Source organism: Esox lucius, chromosome 21 (assembly GCF_011004845.1).
Source record: "Esox lucius isolate fEsoLuc1 chromosome 21, fEsoLuc1.pri, whole genome shotgun sequence".
Classification (NCBI taxonomy): Eukaryota; Metazoa; Chordata; class Actinopteri; order Esociformes; family Esocidae; genus Esox; species Esox lucius.
Genome location: NC_047589.1, coordinates 22,931,791 through 22,958,379, shown reverse-complemented (window position 1 = coordinate 22,958,379; position 26,589 = coordinate 22,931,791). Strand labels below are relative to the sequence as shown.

At 42.5% G+C, this 26,589-nt stretch overlaps 1 protein-coding gene across 5 annotated transcripts in view; it reads right to left on the bottom strand.

The window, feature by feature from the left end:
• Nucleotides 1-1,266: 1,266 nt before the first annotated feature.
• xylb (xylulokinase homolog (H. influenzae)) overlaps nucleotides 1,267-26,589 on the bottom strand; it is a 40,336-nt gene continuing 15,013 nt past the window's right edge. For 4 of the 5 annotated variants that reach the window (XM_010896607.4, XM_010896606.3, XM_020041834.2 and 1 more), the window contains 4 exons: nucleotides 20,192-20,250; nucleotides 16,475-16,562; nucleotides 9,399-9,493; nucleotides 1,267-1,830 (listed from right to left, as the gene is read on the bottom strand). In XM_010896607.4, coding sequence (XP_010894909.2) covers nucleotides 1,762-1,830; nucleotides 9,399-9,493; nucleotides 16,475-16,562; nucleotides 20,192-20,250 — 311 coding nt within the window. In that variant the 3' untranslated portion in view covers nucleotides 1,267-1,761. Of the gene's footprint in view, nucleotides 1,831-9,398; nucleotides 9,494-16,474; nucleotides 16,563-20,191; nucleotides 20,251-26,589 lie in introns of those variants that run through there. The other variant, XM_020041837.2, reaches the window with a different exon arrangement.

Sequence of the window (26,589 nt, the reverse complement as noted above, 5' to 3'; positions counted from 1 at the left end):
CACGTGTTGTTTATTGTGAAGAACCACATAGCACGCACATTCCCGCGCATTTCTACTTTCAATGCCAACTCAAATGACAGTGTTGAATTAATAATAATAAGAATAATTTATTCAATCTGCAAAGCGCTTTTCATTATAGAAGAATTGCCTCTATTGGTTTTATACTAGGCTATGTAAACAACTGTAGGCCTAAATGATGCAATCAAATCAACTACAGTTGTGCTTCCTTTGAATCCACCAAGCTAAGAAAGATTAATACGGTTTCAGGAGATAAAACATTTCACTAAAAACATGTCTTGAAGGCAGATCTTCCCTGAACGCAGAAATAGATTTGGTTTGTAGCGTCTATGGAGAGGGGACAGTTTGCATCTCAGATGGACTGAATTCTCGGAGAGTACTTGACCACGGTTGGTGCTTATCCCTACCCTGACTTCTAACCCTTACCAAATCCGGTGCACATTCTTTAAGATGGATGCTGACTTGACTGTTATTCATAGTAAGTCTTAAGGTGTTTCACGTCTCGTGTCCCTCAGATGTCTTTTCGTTTGGAATCTGTTGTCCGGCATCTTCCGTTTTTATCGCAGATGTAACGCATTCCAGTTGCGACATTTCCAAGGAAAAGTTTCTGACGGTTCCATTGCCAATTAATGACTTCCAGCGTAACTGGCTATGGTGTATAATCAGGAGATTGTGTGCTTTTGGGACTGTTTTTGAAAATAAATTAGTTCAATTTTTTTTTATATATAACTTAATTACTGGGGAAAGGGGAGGTGGAAAACCAAAAAAAAGTGACAAGCATGTTCCTTTTCCACTGGCGTCTCTGGGCACGAGGCTGCTCTGGCGACAATCGCCACAGGTGTGCGCCATCTTATTATAATGTGTCAGCGGTTACTCTGTCCATTGCGGGCTCGTTCTGAAACAGATGGCTCCAAATGAAATTCTTTAAAATAGTTCTTTAACATGCTGATAGCCATTACAAAGCCTTCACATGACAATCCTCCATATGTATGTCCAGTGCCAAGCAGTTAGTTACTGCTATATCGTTATGTAGATGGAGTTATCTGTACCCTTATGTCAACTCACATGTTTGCGAAAAAATGGTGTGGAGAGCTGGTTATTAATAGACCATTAGAAACAGACCTCAGTCGGAAACATCAAGCACTAGCTGCAGATCATAGGAAAAACTGTGAAAAATATCTCTTTATAAAATAAGTACTTTGTCTCTGTCATCTTTTAAAATGTGATTTGCTACAACAATGACATGGGTTGTCAGGACAAGTTCAATTTATTTTATTGTTTGAAATAATTTCAGTACTTTGGCACCGCAGAACTCATTGTCAATACTGTAGATATTCTCTCAATATTCCCGTAACAGCCACAAGACTATTTTCTAAGACAACTCTTCAGTAGCACATTCATATTAAAATGCTAAATGCCCATTGAAAACATGAAGTGAGAACAGATTGGTTGCCAAGTAAGCACCTAGACAAAGAAAAAAATCCTTATTTTTCACCTTTCAAAGGATACCAGCCAAGTAAGAAACAACATATTCTTAATGTAATCACTACCCAGCATCAGAACTAAACAAATTAAAGAGGGTTGTGACACTGTAGGATACACGGATTAAGAAAAAATATATTTTAATCCACTGATGTGAAAATAAAGATTTTAAAATGTTGTAAGGCACAGTTGTGGAAGTAATTCACACTGGCTCATCAGAGCGTGGAGAAGATTCTGAATGTAATAGTTGCCAGTGTTCAGTCACTGCTTTGATTCCAGGAGCACTCCCTCCTCCAGTGTGGCGTAGCGCGCCAACAGGGGATCAAACACCTGGAACAAAAGAAACAATAAAACTTGGTGAGAACCAAAAATAATCTGTTACATAAACAAACACCAATGCAACATTATTAAATTCATAACTACTATTTCATGCTTGAGGGATCCGGAGACAGCCAGGACAGATGACTGACACACTCCTCTACCAATACCTGTTCCCGCGTAACCAGGTCAGCGTCGTGCAGCTGGGCTCAACCACTGGCATTAATATAATGTTATAGTGGAATGCACCGCCAGCAAGCCCAATACAAATCAGCTCATTATGATGCGAAAGTACAAAGAGCAACACGACAAAACTGAGTTTCATGTCTGACAAGCAGACCTGTGTGTGCATGCACAGTGAGAATCATATATTGAGTCTTCGGCTCCAGCGTATAAGCAATGCCCTTAAAGCTCAGTCTTAAATCTTTTTATTTCATAGCCATTAGACTGGATTAAACTGGCAGTCATTTAATTGGAGCTATACAAAAGCATTACAGATCAATGTCAAACTTTGAAATTAGCTCATTTTTTACATGGTCCTCTCTTGAGGCTGAGGTTACCTTGTTTACAAATGGTTTAATTAGTATAACAAAAGTAGAGGAAAGTCACATCGATTGCCTCATTGTAAGGGGGGGGGGGGGGGGGGTGGGGGTCGGAGTAGACTGGTCGTACACATCGTGGTTCCTTGGAAATAACAGGACTATCACCACATGAATACTTACGGTGGAAAGTGTGATGGATGGATCAATGGAGGGATGAGAAAATGGCTGGGTAGATGGATATATCACTGCCACGCCACCGCGCTTTGCTCTCCGTCTGCAATGCCTGCCTGACACTTCCCTTAACCCCCCTGAGGCATACTGTCCAGGTCCTACCACCTCCCTCGGTCCCATGATGCTAACAACACGTCTCCTACTTGCTCAGCCACACCCGTGCCCCTTTTCTCACTCGGGCTGAAGTTACACTGCAGTGTCATGCATTCAGCGTCTTGGCGTGAGCAATGAAAGCTGCTACATTCCCGCCGTGGTGTCTTCCTCTAGCACTGAGCTGTGTTCTCTACTGCTGACGCTCAGAGCCATAGCTGCCTATTGTCATTGGTGGAAACATGAAATCTGGTGATTTTATGGGAAAACAGAGGTGATTTAGATGATCGAACCCCCATTTCCAGTTGTCCTGAATAAAATGATAAGCTGGTATTGGCTATATTTTAGACTATATTGCTTTTTTCCCAAAGTCGTTGGGAAATAATCAAGTTGAGTGCAGATGACATCATGGAACATCTGGTTGAGACTTGAACTACTTTTCATTGTAGTGGAACCACCTGGGATAAAACTGATTTTTGCCAAGTTTGTTGATGGTGAGGGACACATTCAAACCTCCACCTGGTAGTTAGTTGTGCAAACAGATTATACACATGCCTTTGTTGAAGAGAATCGTCTTTTTGCCTAGCCTGCAAGAATTCGGTTAAGTTTATCCTTGGTTTGAGCCAAAGGACCAATGTGCAAATATGGTTGTCGACAAGTGAAAATCTGATAACTAGTATGGAGAACATTCTGTAGCTGTGTTGGAAGCTAGAGTAAAACCAGAAATATGTCCCCCCTCCAGGAGGTAGCTGTCACTGCGGATGCATCTGCCTACTCGTCCTTGAGTCCTTTCAAATTTCTTGCCAAAACATTGGCAAATCGGTTTCCAATCACGTGAGCGGATTTTCATTTGTGAGATACAGCGTTCTGTCACTGCATGTATATAGCACATTAAATATTAAGGCACGTTAAAATGTACCTTCAGCATTAACTCGCCCTCTTCCAAAGCCCCCCGTTCCCCATTTTAATGTGCCGGCGCATCGGTATGGTAATTCTTTTGTACACCGCCCCAGTTCCAGTACAGTCCATTACATTGCATTGAAAAACACTGAAATATTTGAGTAGGAACAGCAGGGAATGACCCAACTACAGGAAAATGAAATTCACATGGAGACAGACAATATATCATGAATGTCATAGATCTGGTTTTCAAATTAGAATAAATATATATACACAGCATATTAATGGATGGACTCATAAGCAACTTGGAGGGGGTGGGGCAAGTTTCTCTGTGTGTAGTTTCGAATCTTCTTTCAATTTACCTGAGTCGCCATCTATAAAGAGACTGTCACTGCGGAAGAGTGTATTTTAGAAAAAGCAGGAAAGATGAAAGAGATATTTTCCTCTGCCAGCCTGTGACCTGTCCCTATGAAAATTGCTTTCTGCCCCTTTGACAGGGTCCATTCATTTTATGCTCTGGCAATGGCAGCCTGTCCCGGGGGGCATGCTAAGAGAACTGAGCTGTATGATACATGTCAACAGCACACTCAATTTGGAATGTGTGATAGATGCTTATTACAACTGGTGTGTGTGTGTGTGTGTGTGTGTGTGTGTGTGTGTGTGTGTGTGTGGTAAGCTCCAATTAAAGAACCCTCAATGTGTTGGGCCTCTAGTCCCTGCTGATCTCTGTCAATATCTATGTAGTGAGATAGACCCAGCGTTTCCACAGCAACAGCCAGGTGCCCCAGAGGACACTGAGGTAAACTAATACTACACTCCTCCTAGCCTGGTAAACTAATACTACACTCCTCCTAGCCTGGTAAACTAATACTACACTCCTCCTAGCCAGGTAAACTAATACTACACTCCTCCTAGCCTGGTAAACTAATACTACACTCCTCCTAGCCAGGTAGTCAATTTCTTTCAGCCACACCAATCAAGACTCTCAGAGAAATGTCCTCGGCCGCGTTAAGAACAATTCTCAGCTTTTTTTCCATTTTTTTTTTCAATAATTGATCCTTAGATCTGATTTGAACAGATTTCATGTGATGTACAGTTAACGTTACCACACTCCATTATTCAATCCCTTTTCATTGTTAATAACAAAACCTGTTGAGGGTGCAGTATGCTTCTCCTATCCCCGCTGCTTTCCACAGCAACCCCAGATGGCTGGATAGCTGTCATGAATGCTTGTTAGTTGGATGGAGGAGGTTTGGCAGCTTTGAATAAAAGTCCAATGAGCAGTAATCCGGCATGAGACCTACCTGCTCCTAAACGCAGGTTGCCGCAGCTGCCTGACAGTTAAACATATTCCTGACCAATAGGGGCTGACACGCACGCTGCAATGAACTCCCTCCAGGGCCTGCCGTTTATAGACCCAACATGTCCAGCGCATACACACAGCTCCTTGGTCCCTCATAGCACATTCAAATACGCAGAGTGGAGAAGCCAGAATGAAAGGCACACGGTGGAGCAGCAGAACCTTACTTCATGTATTGTGAATGTGAACTCAGTGGGCAGGCTTTGGTGGCGTGAAAATTATTTCAAGTTCTATATCTTTTCCGACAGCGCTAAGAGACACGTGAGGCACATAATGTACTCCCCAACACATACGCAGATGAAGACTCTGCAACAGCTCAAAGCACTAAAAGAGCACAGCACTGGCTTGAAGCTCATACAGTGCACTCTAGGTAAATATGAAGAAAGACAACAAAAATTGTTAAGAAATACTACATAGTTACTGGCGGCCCTGCATTTGGTACCCTTGTGAATAACTTGTTGGCATGGATGTGGAGTCTAATTGCAGTTTTAGAGGCTTGGTGACCCCAAAATGTAACCAACTTCCCCAACTGTGATCCTTCTCCCTGTGCATGGGGGCAATATAACATTGGCTGTTATATAAAGGCAAACAACCTTTCGTCTCATTTCATTTGCGTGTTTTCTGGCCTTTCTCATTTTGATGGATGACTAAGAGAGTTTAGCCTGTGTGTCACCTCATATTTATACACCAGTGAAACAGTATGGGGGACCACTCTATACTTGAAAATGTATCATTTTAATTGGAATACAGTACATCAATTAGACACGGCCCATCAGATTTCCTAGGGGTTTCAATCACTGTGCCACTCATGTTTGATAATAACAATTATTTCTTGTCAACTAGTTTCTTTAATTTTCAATTAAAAGGTTATATTCCTATTCCTATATATTTTTTTGTTTAAGATCAAGCTCAAACAATGCAATTTCACAGTCTTTTTTCTTCATATTTAGCTAGGGTGCCAATATTCAGACATTGAGAAGTAAAAACAGTAATAAATGTTATATATCATTTCAGAAAAACAACGTACGACTCTTCGCTCATTCAGATCATACGGTAGGAGACAAAAGACACAGTGACATGTAAGTAACCCACATTTCGATTGGTGGGCAGTTAATGGAAAAGCATCACATCATTAACACGGTTGTGTCGTCACAAAAACATTGTCATTTACAGGGTGTAAACGACAATGTTGCTGAACAAAGTAATAATCTAAAGCCTTGTTTATGTTTTATTTATAGCACTGCAGGAGGAAACTCGGTTCAATGTGCTACATCATGCATGTGATTAGCAGTTGGGCAATATCTCAGTGTTATTTATGAAGAATACTGAATAATGTATGGATACATCAGAGGACAACGGTGTGAAAAGTCATTTTCTATCAACTAATAAAAAGTGTCATCTAAAAGAAAGTCAGTCATGTATCTTATACATTCTTCTTACACATTTTGCATTTGATATAATTGCATTTTTTAAATATACATTTGTTATAATTTAGTTATTGTATAGTGAGTTTGTAATGGCAGTGGAAATCATATTTCACTAACCAGTGTTTCCCCCCCATACACAAACTTCAGGACTGATATCTAATATGCATAAAAAGTGTTGTTATTCCTGCATTTACCTTTAGAAAGACTGGTGTAACTTTTCTATGACAAGGAGATAAGATGGAAGACAGACATGTCAGAGACAAGACAGATATTCCACATTTCAACAATCTCCCTTCTCCCGGGACCCCAAATCATATCAGTCGCCATGGTAATTTGCCTTTGTTGGGGCGGAGTAACGTCTGATTTTGGTAAAGGAAGTGTGCACTAAGAGCCTCCCTCACAGAATCCTTCACCATGAGACAATCACTGAACTGTGACGTTTCTGTCAAACTCCAAATTAAGAAACAGCAAGTGGCCCGCTTCGTTACTGTAGCTCTCCTCCACACTGACTACAGCGACGACCTTGGGGGGGGGGGGGGGGGGGGGAGTAGAAGAGGAGCTAGGGATTGTGGGAATAAAAGGGGAAAAAAAGCGACAACAAACATGATTATGATGTTTGTCATTGAGCTGTCGCTGGCCTGGTTCATGCATATTTATCAAGGTTGAAGTTTAAGCTCACGCTCTGAACCGCTCCCTCTTAAAACACATTGGTTTCTTTCCTTTTCCCCCTCCCCGCCTCTTTCATGGTTGGCTTGACAGAACTGTCATTCTGTTGACTTGCTCAGAAGGAGGGGGTTTACGACGAAACAACATACTGTGCTTTATGAAAGTCAAGACAGCTAAACGCCGACGAGGATGTGAACATCTGCATTTCTTTATCTCCCCCTGCCTGATTTCAGCTATTTTCTCTTCCCACTCATTTGCTGTACATGCCATGGAATTAATGAATATGGTCGCCTCAGTGCAATAAATCCACAGAAGCTTTTCAGGGAGATATCTCCCTTTCTGAGGGAGTGGCTGACTGAGTTTGGCACCTCTGACTTGAATTGCTTCTGACTGAGGAGGTCCTAAACGGGGGTGGGGGACGACGACGACCCTGCACCACTGACAACTGTCAATCATCCCGCGATCTTTCTCTAGTTAGCTCAGATGAAGTTAATTAGGAAGACCCACAGTGCAATGTGCCACCTCCCTTATCGCATAATTAACCACTTACAGAGGCCAAAAGACCACAACTTAATTAGAAAGTATTCTCGCTTCTTCCACGTCAGAGAAACTTGTTCCCTCAGGCACTGTGCTGTGCGCAAACACGCATGTACTGACACACACACAGACACACACACACACACACAGCCTGTATGTATAGGCATGTGGTGCCCTCGGTTAGATGCTGCCCACGTCCATCCATTGTACCCTCACATCACAGGATGAAGTGGTTCACCTCAGAACGCCGCTGCGGCTGAGCGTTTTATGGATCGTAATCACGCGCCGCCTTGCTTCGTCCACAGCAGATATGCACCTGTTCCCTGTAGAGCGTCACGGTGTGTACTATGTAGGTCCACGCGTATGGCATGTTTAGACGTAATTGAAAACGCTCGTGTGTATGTGAATCATGAGTGGCATAATTACCACCACCCCCCCCACTGGCGTCACCCCCCCCCCCCCCCCCACCTCCCACGCTCTCATGATGTACAGGCAATATGCTCCTTAAATCATTTTCTTCCTAACGGAATAGTCGCCATAAAAGCATGAGGGCAGCATTTGCCTATGGTGGAGAGAAATAAAAAACATTGTGCCAGTAATGGACCTTACAAAGGGAGGTCAAGCTGTTTACCCGAGCTAGCAACATCTTTTGAGTCCCCATTTGCACATAAAAGACAGAGGCCATTTGTGATGCAGAGTCGCCGACCCTGTACAGGAACTCCAATTACCTAGCCTTGCTTTATCAAAGACGCCACTCAATCAGTCCGATTCAGCCGCGGCAGTGCCGGCATAAAAAATATTACCATGTCTACTTAAGAATGCTCACGATGGTAACCTTTCCCACAACTCTTTATTGGACTATTTGTGCTTAATAACATATGTTTTAATTAGACCAGATATTTCACATATCTTCCAGTAAAATTCTCTACCTCGCAAACAAACGCACACCTGAGGTCTGTGGCTCCATTTAGCAAGCAAAACCACGGTCTGTCCCGGTGTAACCTCCATGTACCCCTAGCGTCGGCCAAAGGGGTTGGCATGTCATTTACTTTTACAATCGCTATCTCAAAAAGAGGATGAAGCATTTAATGAAGAGGCAGTGACTCATAAAAGTAGGCCATTCGGCAGCCAATAAGTCTGGAGATTGAGGGGAATTTGAGGGGAGAGTTCAGTGGCAAAAAAGAAAGCCTCTTAGAGTCGTTCCCGTCACTCAATCTATCCTCCCAGTGACGCCGGCATGGTTCAACTGTAGCGCTGGGTGACATTTCAGGTTGGCAGACGTGTGGCGATAATACACTGATTCACTGGTCAGCTATTTAGGACACAGGGATCTCATAGGCCACATCATTAAGCAGTTGGTGCCATTTAACATCAATGTTCACCCACGTTATCTTTGGCCCATTGGCACGGAGCCCGCAGCGGAACATTGAAAACATTTAGAACGATCAAAGAGGCAATGGAAAGTGGCGTACCCACGTTCTGACCTGAAGCCGTTGCCTTTGAGGCAAAGCCAACTAGTTCCTTAGCACACGTGTACATCTTTTCTGTTCACATTACTTTGGGAAACATAGGGAACTTACTTTAATAAAGTCTTCCTCATAGATGGAACTGACCAAATTTGGACACAAATGTATAACAACAGTCTACTCCAGGTTGCAGTGTGTTGACATGGAGAGAAAGAAAGACAGCGGGAGTTAGAGGATAAAAGCCTGACAGGGAGGGAGAAAATGAGAGCTAGAGAAGAGGGAGGGCTGATAAAGCGAGAGAGTTAGCATGAGCTATAGGGAGAGGGTAAAAGCTGTGCTGCGGTGCTTTGCACTCTTTTACCTTCTTGGCTCCAGGGGTCGGGCTCACTGAAAGCTGTGGTTCTGGTGCTTTTCTCACCGCCTCGGCAAAGGACACTCCAGATTCAGCAACAAGTCCTGGCAAAGTGGATTCAGTTAACAACAAAAAACACACCAAACATGACCGTGTTAATGGTTAGTGGAATGGTAATAAATCAATAAAAATTATTGTGGAACGGGCAAAAATAAGTTAATTAGAGTTGCAAATGAATTGCACCTCGGGTTGAAGCCTAAATAAATATTTCGTAGTTCCAAGTAGCAGGAAAATCTAAACATCAACTGTTCAGAGGAGACTGCATGAAACAGGCTTTTATGGTACAATTGCTGCAGATAAACCACCACAAGACGAAGCTTGAGCCAAGAAACACGAGAAATGGACATTAGACAGGTGGAACTCTTGAGATGTATGTCTCTAGCCGATTTGTCTTTGTGAGACGCAGAAAAGGTGATGGATGATCTTTCATCAACGCAAAGGGTGGATACTTTAAAGAATCTTAGATGTAAATATATTTTGATTTGTTTAACAATATCTTGGTGGATACATGATTCCATTCGTGTTATTTCATAGTTTAGATGTCCTAAATATTATTATTATTGAAGGAGTGCATGCGTCCGAACTTTTGACTGGTACTGTAAGTAAACATTGATCAGGGGTGAGTATTAAATGTGTGGTACTGCTGTCTTACTACAGTATGTCTACACACTCAAAGCAAGTTTTTTTTTTTTTAGAACAACCGTTAAAACTATTTCCATTCTAATAAACGGTTTTAAGTTGCACATTATCAAAGTGAAACAGTTAAGTCACAGGACATTGAGTGAAAGCCAAAGTGCATTGGTTAAAAGCCCACCAGGGTCTGTTCTATCACGATAAACCGACAGACACACAATTCAAGTCAAAGCAGTGTACATAAACTGTGTCTAATACTTCCGCACGTTACAATCCTAGTCTACTCGTCGATACACAGAAAGTTAGACGCTCCCACTGGAAACGAGAACATCCCTGACTCACCACAGACACCTCTGGCTTTTGGCTTTAAATCCTTCTCCCAAACATGTAACCCCTGGAGGCAATTATACATCAGCCACACACAACATATGACTACAGCACTATTTGACTGTGACAGTCCTTATAGTCGATCAGTACAAATATCTAAATATCTTTAATTGCCTCAAATTATACATTAGAGTTTGTATTTCATGGGTTTTATCCCTTTTTTGTACGTCATTTCTGCACTGAGGTCAAAATAGCACTGAATTTATCAAATTATGATCTGTGTCTTTTGTTTAGGGTTGTTTTTTTTTTTATAAATTTTGGCCTGGAATTTTTGTCTGTATAGGTGGGATGGTCCTTTCGGCCTACTTTGTGATGTAAAAAAAGTTGATCTGATTTTTAATAGAAGAGCAATGGGTAAGAAGAGTGCTCTAAACCATCCTAAAGGGCCAATCAGGGCTGTGGAGAGAAATATCTTCACATATATTACACCCACACACCATGACTAGCCTGTACATTTGAAGAGAAGGCTTAGGGAAATAAGCCATTAAAAATACATGTCATTTTTTTCATTAAATAAACAGACACAGTCATAAGATCTCAAAGACTGCAATGGGGATTTTAGTATGTATGCATATTTATGTGCACGCTTCAGTGTAGCAGATTATAAATCAATATCATATTGAGCGCATGCTGCACGAGGTCCTCGCTCGACTTCAACATTTATGATTGCTGTTTTTTCACACTCACAAGCATCCTTACTAATAATATAGGTGATCTGGCTTGTTTTTCCGAGAACCAATTAATATGTATGAACGATCACTTAATTTCATGGTATGTGTACATATTTCTAAAAGATGAGCCTTGGCATCAATCTGGAATTTTCTAGTTGTGAAAGCAAATAAATATGAAGAAATTCAGCATGAATCAAAGATTAATGTACCTAGCATATAGGGTGTTCACCAGTTACAATTCATCTTTGTGCATACAGTATCTCACAAAATTGAGTACACCCCTCACATTTTTGTAAATCTTTGATTATATCTGATCATGTGACAACACTGAAGAAATGACACTTTGCAACAATGTAAAGTAGTGAGTGTACAGCTTGTATAACAGTGTAAATTTGCTGTCCCCTCAAAACACACAGCCATCAATGTCTAAACCGCTGGCAACAAAAGTGAGTACACCACTAAGTGAAAATGTCCAAATTGGGCCCAAAGTGTCAATATTTTGTGTGGCCACCATCATTTTCCAGCACTGCCTTAACCCAGGCTTCCTTCCTAGAACAGGCAGACCAATTTGATGCAGTGTGCGGCATATGGTCTGAGCACTGACAGGCTGACCCCCCACCCCTTCAACCTCTGCAGCAATGCTGGCAGCACCCATACGTCTATTTCCCAAAGACAATCTCTGGATATGACGCTGAGCACATGCACTCAACTTCTTTGGTCGAACATGGAGAGGCCGGTTCTGAGTGGAACCTGTCCTGTCAAACCGCTGTTCTTGGCCACAGTGCTGCAGCTCAGTTTCAGGGTCTTGGTAATCTTCTTATAGCCTAGGCCAGAGGTCTCAAACCGGTTCCACGGAGGGCCATGTGTCTGCAGGTTTTTGGGGTTTTCCTTTAAATTGGTTCCCGGTTCAGACCTAAACAACCAGGTGGGGGTAGAAACGAACCAATTGGTGACCTAATTAGTCAATTAAGTACAAGGTGAGAGCGAAAACCTGCAGACACTCGGCCCTCCGTGGAACCGGTTTGAGACCTCTGGCCTAGGCCATCTTTATGTAGAGCAACAATTCTTTTTTTCAGATCCTCAGAGAGTTCTTTTCCATGAGGTGCCATGTTGAACTTCCAGTGAACAGTATGAGTGCGTGAGAGCCATTACACCAAATTTAACACACCTGCTCTTTAAGCACCAAATTTAACACACCAAATTTTTTCACACCTGAGAACTTGTAACACTAACGAATCACATGACACCGGGGAGTGAAAACGGCTAATTGGGCCCAATTTGGACATTTTCACTTAGGGGTGTACTCACTTTTGTTAACCAGTGGTTTAGACATTAATGGCTGTGTGTTGGGTTATTTTGACGGGACAGCAAATGTACACTGTTATACAAACTGTACACTCACTTCTTTACATTGTAGCAAAGTATCATTTCATCAGTGTTGTCACATGAAAAGATATAATGAAATATTTACAAAAATGTGTGGAATGTACTCACTTTTGTGAGATACTGTATGTAGGATTTGGTGGACATACACTCTCTGTGTGTTTGTCTGTCTGTCTGTCTGTCTGTGTGTGTGTGTGTGTATTTAGAAAAAAAAAGACTGCAGGAGCCCTAGGTGGGATATATCGCTCTCACGCCCATAAAATGAGAATTACATTTAAACTTTAAAAGTAAAAAGAGATATCTGTGAATAAATGAATAATACACCAAAAGGGACAGCAAAAGGTTAGCTTGCTTCCAGCACATGTAATGCAATATTTATGGCTTTGGCGTGGAGGCATTTATTTCACTGTGTTTAAGCCCCACATTGAGATGGACACTGTGAAGGGAAGGTGTAAAGCAAGAAGAAAGGCCTAGGGTCTGAATTGGCCACATGATGTCAGCGGTTGCTTATGTAAGACATTACGGCACCGCTGACCTTTTCATCAGGAGTCCAATAGCTTGTCTCTCCGATATCCATCGACTCCTTCTGAATGCTGTTGACATTTGATGCCAGGTTACCGGGTGCCGGGGCTATTGTTTTAACAGATCGTGGCACAGGCTGTCTAGAACAATGGCACCGGCACCTAGGGTGGCGAATTCGCCAGGAACCTCATGATACAATATTTTCACAATGCTTATGTGCCGATATAATATGCATTGCAATTCAATACTGCGATTTCCTTGCGATTCGAAGGTTCCAAGTCTTGCTCTCCATATATCTGCTGCACAGAGACCAGAGAGAACCTTATTTGTATCAGTACTAAAAGTAAATAAATCAATAAAATGTATTTTATGAAGCCCATTTTACATCAGCAGTTGTCACAAAGTGCTTTTGCAGACGCCCAGCCTTGGTCCTGTATTAAAAATAACATGTTGCAATGAAGGAACACGCGTTCTAATGGTAGAACACAGCGTTTGGAGCGGTAACAGGAAATGGGTGAAAACATAACACTGCAATACCGTTGAAATGCTACGACGCGATACATCACCTAAAACAATAACAGGGTACCGAACTGTATTGATATTTTCATAGCAGTCCATCTTTACGCTCACTCCTCTTGTCTCATAATTTCTAGCTCTGATCTGACAGCCCAATCTCTTAAAAATGTGTCACTGAGGGAAGTACACACATCAAGTAGGTACGTCACATGTTTACTTTTACTGTTAAGTGTAGGAAGCAAGATGGATGTATTGCTTTAGTGTCGTTTTTCTTCCTCGGTCTCTCACCAAGGTTGGAGGCTATTATATGCATCATACACAGACATTATCCTACATCAGTTAGTTACACAATTCAAACATGTCTAAGTGGGTCAATGCAAATCGCAGTGAACACTTTGGAGAGTCAATATTTATGTTGAGTCCCATGACGTTTATGCAAGAATTATGAAGGCCCGATGTGCTTAAGTGCTACTTATCCGAGCCCCAAAACCAGTTCACTCATAGGCTGGTGATCAGAAATCCATGTCTTGACATAGCAGTAAGTAGTGAGGCCCGGCCAAGAAACTGCACGGTATCCAACATAAAGTGTGTGTGTGTGAGGGGGGAGTGTGTGTGCGTGCATATACTTGTTTCTGTACCTTTTCAGTACCAAAGTTAATCCAAATGTCCTGATATTACAGAAGGACAATAAACAGGGATATTTCGGGGGGGCCCCACAAGGATGGTAAAAGTTCAAATGTGTAAGTGTGAGTGTGTGTGTCAGACAGAGCTTAATTTCAACCTTCCCAAAGAGGAGCCAGCAATTGGTCCTGGCAGATTTATTGAATTAAGTCAGGTTCCATCCGGGCTAAGTATTGGAGACATATTTATTGGTTTGTTTCCAAGCCCAAGTCCCTGACGAGATCCCGTCACAGTGGAGGAATCTAAAAGGGCCTGTCAACGACAAACCGGCGCGGTCTCCCCCGTCTCCCCCAAACATGACAGAAATACTAATACTAATGCCGTCACTCAGTGGAGAGACTGGAGGGAGGCATTATAATAAACAATGACAAGCATTAAAAAAGACTAATGAAGACAGTCATCAATATTGGACCTGGAACCCAGCCCACCCAACCCAACCCTAACCCATGGACAGGCTACGGTGCTGTACAGGCCCTGGTGTTTACGATGGAGGAGAGATGATGAAACCAAGACCCATCCTTCTCTACTCTTTAGTTAATGGTGGAAAAAGATGAGCTGGCGTGGACACCTCCGCCGGCCTTCTGGGTTTTATGGGCAACTTACGGCGAGATCTAACGCGGTGTGATTAGACTGTTGGGGAAGTGAAAGTCTCTTATTAATCAAACCCGCTGCGTACATGTCTCTGGCTTTATCGTAGACCCCTCTCTGCCTTGGAGCTCATCATAAGTCATGTTCAATCGGCCCTCACTCATCATCTTTACATTGGCTACTGCTAATGAGGAGATTCAAGCCCTCAGTTGTTGAAAATGGTTTGTGTTTTAGCCATCGTAACGCCAGTTTGGCCTTTGTGCAGTGCTGTAATTGCCTAACACTGTAGACTGGTACATTCAAACCACACCTGGGTTCACATGGTATTAGATACTTTAGCTGTGCTCCATGAAGCTTGCTTGGCACGATCACACCATTATAATCATTCGAAATTAGCAAGCCAGAGCTCAAATGCGCAGAGGAAAGACAACACATGATATTCAGACCCCACAGGAAATCATTCCGATATCACCTACAGGCAGGTCCTTCCACTTCACTAGATGTCCGGCTGACGGGCCTAATATTTGACAAGCTCAATGACAGAGGTGAGATAAGAAAACACCAGGACACAGACATCTATTACTACATGTGGAAGCCTTGAGAAGTGAAAGGCACCTGTCCCAATCTTGTTATAGGAAATATTGTCCAAATCCAAACATTGGAGAGCTACTGAAAGTTTGGCGTGCAGACTTTTGTTTAAAACTAAACACTATTTTTAGGGAACGTAACAGACTATTTCATGAACAGTTGCACATAATTAGCTCCCTGGGCCTTTACGTTTAGAGACGTTTCACGTTCCAGCACTACGAAAGGGTAATCTCTATGCCAGTGCATGGATGACAGATCAGGACCTCGTGAACCGGGTGGATAGCATGAACAAGTAGGTCCACTATCCAGTATATAGACCATTGCAAAAAGCCACAATCTCCATCTTAACAGACTCTGGTAAAAGCAGGAAAACACAGGGGAATTTGAGAAAAAGGTTTTATAATATAAAGGAGGAATAAATCTAATAAATGTATTTCAACCAAAAATATTAAAAGTAATGTGCATAAAGTCGTACTACTTGTTTGAATACATCTTTTTCAATCCCTAAAATATTTTATTCACTCTAGAAGCAAATACATATTCAGGTGTACTCAATTCGGTAAAAAAAAAAAAAAAAAAACTGCTGAATTCACTTGCTTGATCTTCTCAGTCAGCCAGTTTCATGCTGGCCTTTTGACATGTCAAAGTGAAAAGAAATGTGCGGATGAGAATATTATAATGTCTAAACTTTGTAACATTGGGCGTGAAGTAAATGTGAGGGAACTACTGGACATCCTTTCAATGTCTTCTGAACTCTAACATCAGAGGGAGAAATCAGCAGAAGACCGTGCATGCTACTAGACCAGGCCAACTACTATGGACCTGGAAGGATTCTGCAGACGCAGGCCTTTCGTTTTATCCCTGCAGTAACATCGGCTGAATACGCCATTGCTGTTCAGAACAAAAAAACAAACAAACCCAGTTAACGATCTAAAACGTGCAATGTGGTCGTGATGGAACAATGGCCTGGACACCCAGCATTGTACATACGCTGGGCATAGCGTCAGGAAAACCTCAATTCACGGAATTCTCAATGCGATGCTTCATCTGTCTTACCATGCAGGGCTCTGTAGGCACAGCCAAGACAGGCGGAGTTGGCCACGTCAATTGTATACACAGGAGCATTGAAAACATCCGACAGCACCTGGGAAAGGGGGACGAAGGAGGCGGTTATTGGAAATATTCGTGTCTGGAAGCGGCACATCGTACGTGTCACAATCTGTGACACAAATAAAACAAAGTGTATCGCCGTTCTCTAGGCCCCAAGGTTTGAATGATTTAAACCTTCCTACACGGGACGGTTCTGTGACAGAATGTTTTCCTTCCTACAAATACATCCTACATGGGATTTGGTTACATGATCATCGGCCTTTTAAAATAAGACAATGCTGAAGGATATGTTTCTTTTACAGAAACATATCATGTCTATCTTTTCAGTAGAGAAATTGAAATTGTGCAAGCCACTTATGTTGCTTCTAGATTATGATGATGTTCTATATATGCTTCAGCGTCAGCATTGTCATCTCTGAATATTGTCTTATTATCATGCAGCCTTGCTTGCAATTTATGGAGCAAACACACCCATCATTGTTTTGTATACACTTTGGTTGGCTGAAACACCCTGACTTTGAGACGAGTTAGACACCAGTTGATGTCTATATATTGTATAAGTCTGTCCAGCGAAAACCTCCAACCTCGATACCGTACGGGAAACCATAGGCTTATTCAGAGTTAGTTAAAACTGTTTTAGCCTACTAAAATGTGTCAGATTATTGAAAATGAAAACTGAACTGCCTATATGGTAGTGGGAGCATGAGGATCCTTGTCAGCAGTAACTGGAAGACTTGTCAGACTTTAGATTTATTTTGTGTTAATAGATTTATTGTGTGTTAATTGCTAGCCAAGGAAAATAATGTGATCAATTATAAATGTCTATGACACAAACAAACAAAGAATATTTCCCAAAGGCACTCTAAATGGACATGGCAGTTGGTGAAGTACATGAACACAAATTATATTTACGGAGTTATATTAGATACTCATTAAGGAGTTTCGTATGTTTGCCAAAAATGGCCAGAATAGCTGTCCCAACTTCAAGAGGAAGCTGGAGGTGGTTTGAAAGAAGAGCTTAGGTTGGTATGTAAGGTGTGTGTACTGCCTGGAAGCAGGCAGGGGCAGTTCCCCTTGACAAGCACCACGGCCTTAATAGACGAATCCACTGGAAGCCAATGGAGGTGTGAGAAGCAGGGAGACATGGGAAAACTTGGGAAGGTAAAACACCAGGCATGCAGCAATCTGGATAAGTTGCAGGGGCTTTTCTGGCAGAAACAGGACTCTACAAACAGTTAGAGGCAGGAGTCCATAAGTGAGATGACAAGTGCTTGGATTAGTACTTTGCGCCACATCCTGTGTGATAAATGTAGTGTAGCATGAACCTGGAAGAGTGAACCAATGCCTTGATGTTGCCCATTAAAAGTTGATGCATCTTTTGCTTTACATTTTCATGCTCTCAAACAAAAAACTGTAAACACGCGTAATTATCTTTGTGTGACAAAGCAAAGACAGGAAAGTTCAAAACTAGAAGTCATTTTACTGCGATGTACAGCTGTTGGTAAGAAATAAATACACTAGTCATTGGAGAATAGTTTGCTTCCACACTTTACCAACGCAAGCCATTAATGAGAATACAGTGAATAGAAAACCATGATATAGATTATGAATAGATTCCATAATATGCATCATACGTACATTACAAACCTATGCAATGCATACCGCTCCCCTGTATCAAACATGCTGTAAGCACATGAACATTAAGAAGATCCATGCTGACTTGAACAGCTAAACGATATCCACATAATGCAATTGCTGAAGACATAAGCAAGAGCTGACAACAATTATCTATTTCTGACTGGTGTTATATCAAAACCTATATTCATTTTAATGCCATTATTATTTAACAAGAACTCATAATTACATTTAAGCTGCCGAGGTTTCCCTAATTTGTCAGCATGTCCTGCTGGCACTGCGTCCCGCTGGTTAATCATGATTAAAACAATTACATTTTATAATAAAAATAAATTATCGTGTTCCAACACATGCTTTCCATTTCATAGCCATGAACAATAATTATTTCTGTGATAACACATATGAAGTGTAGTAATTTGACTGTTAGAAAGTCGCAGTCAGAATGACTTCTCATTAGCTCAAAGGGGTGGTTCTCTCAAGGTCCAGTGGTCCTACTGTTAACCAGGGGACACGCTCCATAAAAGCAGCTGTGTGCAAACTGCAAAGAAACCTTAGTCTGCCTGGGCAAATCAAAGTGCATACAAAGAGGCACTGAACACTGCAAGCAAGCTTGTAGGCTTCATCTCATTGCAAATGTGGGAAATGTAATATGAAAGACTGGTTCATTTAATGCATCCCGCTCTTTAAAAGTTGTTAAAGAATCAATGGCGCAAATAAAAACATTTATTCATTCATTTATTCAAGACTCTTCTGCCCACACAATTTTTGTGATAGCCCATTCTCGATTATGGCCTTGCCTCTTTACAACTGAAGATCTAACCATGTCCACCAAAACACAACTCTCCTAGCTGTTCTGTTTATAATCAAACTGCTTGTTCAATCCGGATGTATATGCCTTTACACTCGCAGGATATGAACTCTTTAGGATCACTCAACACCGCAGAGAGGTTAAAAGGCTATACATTTCACCCCTTGAACAAGAAACTGAACAAAGGAACAAATTATCATAAAATGTACTAATGGCATATGGTTGAATTTCGTTTTTTGGGCCAATTTAATAAATTCAATCTGGAATAATTTAGAATGTAAAACATACACATTTAGCAAAACTAATGTCATTATCTTGCTACTCGCCAGGAATAAACCTGTTAAGCTGGGCACGGATGTACCATTAAGTTCCATTGTGCTATTTCTTAAAAGAGAAATTAGGTTGCCGATTAAAACATCAGTAGTAAGAAAACCTTTGAGGGGGGGAAAACTGAACTTAATAGGCTGGCTTAATCAACATCAGGGGCCTTCTATCAGGTAACGACGTCAACACAGAGAGGAGACAAGCACACAGCACATTTCTTATCATATCATTTTCCACAGGGGCTTGGCATGACAATGCCTTTACACAGGGGACGAAGTTGGGGCCAAGAAAGCACACAGGGCCGAACGTATGGAGAGAGGTCAATCAGAGTTTGCTTACATTTATAGCAAATCACAAGGCCCCAAACGCAGCTGTGTGGCCCCGCAGGAGACACGGCAGTCAGAAGGAATTATCTGCATGCCGTGACAGCTCACATACTGTAATCGGCAACACACACACACCGAGAGAGAGAGAGAGGCACACAATCTTCCCTGGGGGGGCATCTGAAGGGAACATCAGAAGCCTGGGGGGGGGGGGGGACAATGTTCCACACATCTACTTGATCACCCTTAAAACAAGACAAACTAGGACGGGGGGGGGGGGGGGGGGCAGCCAGACATGGGATCCAAACGCCACAGTGGCGCTTTTGAAACACAGGGTAATACATCAACATCAAGATACATATTTACTTTTTAAAGAAACTTTCTGAAAGGTGGCCTGGGGTGGTCGTGAGGCCAATGCAGCGGGTGTTCAGACACGGTCCACTACTATTTTAGCAAAAACTCTCTCCTCGTTCCATCTGCTCGCTCTCTTTTTATTAAAGCATAAAAATGTCCCAAAACACATAAAAAGTGGTTTATAAAGCCAGACTACTGGCGGTTATCGACAGAACCAACCTGCAGAATTTCCTTGTTAGAAGAGGCACCTCCCGTGGCCAGCACTCGAGTTCCTGGAACTGAAGAGGAAAACATTTTACATTTTAGTTGTTTGAATAAACACTGGTTTGGGTCCTAAAAAATGAAATAGTCCTAGGTGGGAAAACCAATAGTAATCATGATTACTGTCAATAATGAAGTTGCTGTAAAGTCAGTGCCAGAATTAAGATAAAAAAGCCACCACCATGGGGTTGCCTGGACAGAGACGAGAGCTGGGCTGAAAAGAAGCTGTCCTCATGTAGTAGAGGGAGAGCCAAAATAAGAGGTTTTGTTACTGCAGCAGTACATAGATACTGTAATCTCCTCAGAATACCTCAACAAATTGACAATTAGAATGCCAAATGTCTGCAAGGCTATAACTGCTGCAAAAGGAGGATTCAAATTTTTAAGGACACAATTATTATTTAAATATCATTATTTCTAACCTTGTCATTGACTACATGCTCTATTAGTTTAGCTATTTCCTATCCAAACACATTTCATGTATGTTTTCATGGAAAACAAGGACATTTCTAAGTGACACCAAACTTCGAACAATGATGTACGCCCAAATATTTATGATTTTTTATTTTTTTTTCAGGGGGTGTACTTACTTCTTCACATGACTGTAAAAGGTTTTTGGACAGTGACACCTTTTTAATAAACTATCCGACAGCTCAGAAGCAGTCAGGTGCTGTTATGTTATGGGCATATATGGCTGCTTGTCCCTGAAACTAGCTCACTTGTTTTCATTGATACTGTGATTGCTGACAGCAGCAGATGGACTTCTGAAGTCTACCCAGGCATAATGTTGTCTCAAATTAAAACAGAATCCTCTAATCTCATTGGATGATGCGTCATCAACGGAGAAGAACCATGACCACAAACATACTGCCATAGCTACCAAAGAGCATTTCAGGGACAAAAAGTGGAAGTTTTTTTGACTGAAGTCAATCCCAGTCTGAATCCCATTGAGCATGTCTTTCACAGGCAGAGAACTGGACTGAAGCCAAAACGACCCAGAAACTAGCAGGAACTAGAGATTCATACAAAGGATTTGCAGCCAAGTACTGAACATTTAAATATGACTACTGTACTGTACATAATGTGAATCTGTCCAAATACTTTTTTAGGGGGCATGGGGGTGCATGCAAAAAACGTGCTGTAATTTTTAAACAGTTTGTCCAAAATAGATGGATCACTCAAATTAAATCTAAAAGTCTGCTCTTCAGAATACAGAGTCCAAAAACATAATGCTTCACCGCCCAAATACTTTTGGGGTTCACTGGGTTATTTTATCTGGTATGCTCCCAACTGAGACTTTTGTGACATCTGCACATGGACAACATAAGGAGCAGGGAAATTAGTTTCCACAGAATCTTTATAGTAGACCCAGATCCTTAAAAGGATATTTGACCGGCATCCATAATAGTACTGTATCGCCATTACTGCCCTAGTACATTAGGACCTTCATATTTATACTAAAGAAGGCACTAACAACTCAACGCCAATTCCAGTGAGATGCAGCGTTACTTCACATGAAAAGGCGATGTCCCAAGCAATTGCATCAAGATACTGAATAAGAGATCCGTAAGTGCAGCATCAGTACATTGTCCAACAACGTACAAAGGCACAGAGGATTCAGAAAGCAAAGCATTAGGTTATACTATATACGTCGTTATGAAACATATGGGCCCCTCATGCTACCTAACAGCATGACATTTGCATATTCAGGATTTCAGGAAAAACTAGCGGCCTTATGGCAGTTTTCTTAAGCCATTATAGTAATGTCTGTTTATAGTGGGACCAGGTACAGTAAACCAGAATGTTCCCTTTCACTTCCTTCATGTGTGTCGACACTTATGCAAACGCGCAATGCGTATGTAGGACCGTATGTACATCCATAAGTCTCAGCATGATATGTTTAACGAGCGTGAAAGGGGGCATTCACTGAGCAATGTCTTCTTCAGGTCTGCTTTCCGGGGGAAATTATTAGAAGCACGCGGCGGACAGATGGAATTGCCCCTCCCGCGTAAACTATTAAAAACCGTCACGCAGGCCGACAGTAGCCTTGGGGTGTCAGTGTGAAGGAAATGGATCCCTGAGTGTGCCTTCGTCAATTGATTTGTTGGTTCTTTTCTCCCCTCCCTCTATGGCCATCAATGACGAGACCAACTGAAGGTCGGGTCTGGAGAAAATAAAACAATTAGAACTATGGAGAGAGAGAGAGATACAGAGAGAGAGAGAGAGAGAGAGAGAGAGAGATACAGAGAGAGAGAGAGAGAGAGAGAGAGATACAGAGAGAGAGAGAGATACAGAGAGAGAGAGAGATACAGAGAGAGAGAGAGATACAGAGAGAGAGAGATACAGAGAGAGAGAGATACAGAGAGAGAGAGATACAGAGAGAGAGAGATACAGAGAGAGAGAGATACAGAGAGAGAGAGATACAGAGAGAGAGAGATACAGAGAGAGAGAGATACAGAGAGAGAGCGATACAGAGAGAGCGATACAGAGAGAGAGCGATACAGAGAGAGAGCGATACAGAGAGAGAGAGAGAGAGATACAGAGAGATACAGAGAGAGAGAGATACAGAGAGAGAGATCTAACATGCAGATGTAATACTAGCAAATTAGAGCAGTTTGCCTTTGAAGTGGTACACCAATCAGCCATAACATTATGACCACATGGATAATATTGTGTAGGTCCCCATTTGCTGCCAATTATCCTGCTGAAAGAGGCCAATGATATCAGGGTATACCGTTGCCATGAAATGGTGTGCATGGTCTGCCACAATGCTCAGGTAGGTGGTATTTGTCAAAGTAACATCCACATGAATGGCACAGTAACATCCACAAGTTTTCCCAGCAGAACAGGGCATCACACTGCCTCCGCCGGCTTGCCTTCTTCCCATAGTGCATCCTGGTGCCATGTGTTCTACAGGTAAGCAACGCACACGCACCCGGCCATCCACATGATGTAAACCCTGTCGCCGGTTCCCCATTTTTCCTTCCTTGGACCACTTTTGATGGGTACTGACCACTGCAGACTGGGAACACCCCACAAGTGATGCAGTTTTGGAGATGCTCTGACCCAGTCGTCTAGCCATCACAATTTGGCCCTTGCTAAAGTCACTCAGATCCTACGCTTGCACATTTTTTCCACTTTGAGGACAGAATGTTCACTTGCTGCCTAATATATTCCACCCACTGACAGGTACCATGATAACCAGGTTATCAGTGTTATTCACTCCACCTGTCAGTGGTCATGTTATGGCTGATCGGTGTATATTTCCAGCAACTGTACATACATGCGGAAGATATGCTGGTGAAACTAGACAGAATGCTGTGCCAAATAATTCGGTATTGAAGCCAGGCAATAATGGAAAACTATTTGCCTTTGCGTAATTTTGTCATGAACATGTTTCACCTGTGATGACAAGGGACTACTAGGAGCAGCAACGGTTTTTAGCAGCAATCTAAAAATTCATGACATTTTTCTATGTTGGTATTTCACAAAACACACCTACGGAATCACTGGGTAGAGCAGGTTTTACAGTTGGACCGTTAGTTACGCAGAGTTCAGAATGAATCAGATAACACCCCTGGCATCCCAGCGAGGTATCACGCATTCACGTCCTCAGGATGGAACTTCCTGCATCCGCTACACTGTTCTTCTCACAGATCAATGGCCCGCTGTACACACACGCACACACACACACACACACACACACACGCACACACACGCACACACGCACGCACGCACACACGCACGCACGCACGCACGCACGCACGCACATAACACAACCTTGGGCCTCGTCATAGAGGGAGTGTTACCGAAATCTGCCATTAGCAGGAGGCGGGTTCCCTCCCCATTAACCTGCACTGCCGCCTGCACGCGGATAACACCCCGCTCGGGTTCTCGCTCGCCGCACGGGGAGACTGAGGAGCCCAGGCTGATTAGGATCTACCTCATTTGCATGCATCAAATATTCATGACGGCCGCTTGCACTCCCTGAGCATGAATGTACAGTACATTCCGTGGACGGAAACACTGTATAAGGACGGCATATGTAGGTGAACACGTGCACTCGCTGACGCACACACGCGTATAACCAAGCACAGTCATGCACGCACATGCACCTGTACACACACACGCACGCGTGCTGAAAAGTGTAAGAGCCGACACGGCCCAACGCAGTGGAAAACCCTCTGTGGAAAAGTAAATGCCAAATCCATATTTCATTTCCAACTGGAGGTGCTAGATCGAACACTTGAGTAACATGGGAATCATACATCTGGCTCAAAGTAGTGGTGAGCTATAGGCTAACACTACAACAGTACATCACATTACAGATGACAGAATCAGGGTTGGTCCAGAGAGTGCTAGAACAACCTCCCTTCATCATAAAATAGTTATACTGTTAAAGCACTTCGCTAAACATTGTAGCTTTTAGAGCCGTTCCTGATGGAGCGGAACCTCTTAAAGGGAGGAACCACAACCAAACCTGGAGGCCAAACTTAAATACCTTAAAAAAAAAAAAAGTAATTCTCTCCTCCCCTCGGGGTTATCACTGATCTAACACAACTAGATGGGTGTAAACAAGAGTTCTGTCACGTAGCTCTCACCAGTCCAGATAGCCAGAAGAGGGATTCATTCTAAGGAAGCAAAGATGGAAGACGCATGCTGATAACATCTATCCATCCCGGTGACATCCACCCATGTTTGCTCAGCGGGTTGCCCCCTTTCAAGTAGCCATGGTCCCCTCTGGCTAGAATGCATCAAAGGCAGGCAAAGGGAGAACAACCCAGGGGGTTTACATGGAGGGAACGTGAGGGAGAGAGGTAAATAATTCAAGGAAAACCCCACGTCTGGGTGGATAATCAATGTTCCTGAGCTGTCAGGGGGATTTATTTGTACTGATATAGAGTGACAAGCACGGCCCAGTGAGGGGGACATCCCCTAGGTGAGGTATTGTCAGTATCCTCATCATCATCACAATCACCATCGATATCATTTCCGCTTAAGCGGTAGCATTACCACTCCGGCGATTGGAAGCTGAACGGGACCAACATCTTTCTTAACAAGGACTTCACAGAAGCTGTGCGCCAGGAGCAGAAATAACTCAGCCATGAACACCGTCAGAGAGCGTGGGAACATTGCTTACATCCGCTACAACAAGCTCATTGTCCACCCTCCCTCCCTCCCAAGGGCCTAGGACGAGTGACAGAAACCATCAGTAATCCACAGCCTCCCAACAGCACACGCGCACGAGCATACGCGCACGAGCATACGCGCACGCGCACACACACGCGCACAGTCTCTGAATGATTATGTCTGGTCTTCAACTGGCGACTGTTTTGTCATTAAAACATTCAAAACTGAACAAAGAATGATCTGTTGGCGGCTCAAGTAGTGAGTGACAACCTTAATGTATTAACGACATCACACACTCCTTTAGGCTGATTTCAGGATGGGGCAATACATGAATATAACCTGTTAAGAAAGGATTGGAAGAGTCAACATTCTGTGAGAACTAAACCTTCTCAACCAGGTCAATGTTCATACTTTTTGCAACTCCAGCTGAGGTAAAACTCCTAGAACTAACACTGGATGGGCAGAACACCAGGGATCTCTTCACAGTCCCCAAGCCTAGAACACCAGGGATCTCTTCACAGTCTCCAAGCCTAGAACACCAGCGTTCTCTTCACAGTCCCCAAAAGTAGAACACCAGGGGTCTCTACACAGTCCCCAAACCTAGAACACCAGGGGTCTCTACACTGAGACACACACACACACACACGTCAAACACAAAATAATTGTTCCTACGTATCAGTTTGTTTGTACTTGATTAGTAAATCTTATAGTTAAATGTATATACTGTAAATGTCTTTACATTCAATGTCTTTGACAGAAGCTTCAGCTAATGAGGATAGATAAATAAACACCACCACTGCAATAAACACCAACATAACCACCACAACAAACACCAACAAAACCAGCATAACCACCATAATAAACACCAACATAACCACCATAAATTAAACCAACATAACCACCAGCATAACCACCATAATAAACACCAACATAACCACCATCATTTACACCAACATAGCCACCATCATTTACACCAACATAGCCTCCATCATTTACACCAACATAACCACCATCATTTACACCAACATAACCAACACCAATATAACCACCATAATAAACACCAAAAGAATTTCCCTCATCATCTTTAATACCACCACCAGCGTTAGAAGGAAATCTGCTCTGTGCGGAGTCGGGACATAGATCTCCAGCCTCCACACTGACTAGCAGTGGGGATAAAGTATTCTCTAGATTTAAGGAGGAGATTTGAAACACAAAGAGAGATAGAG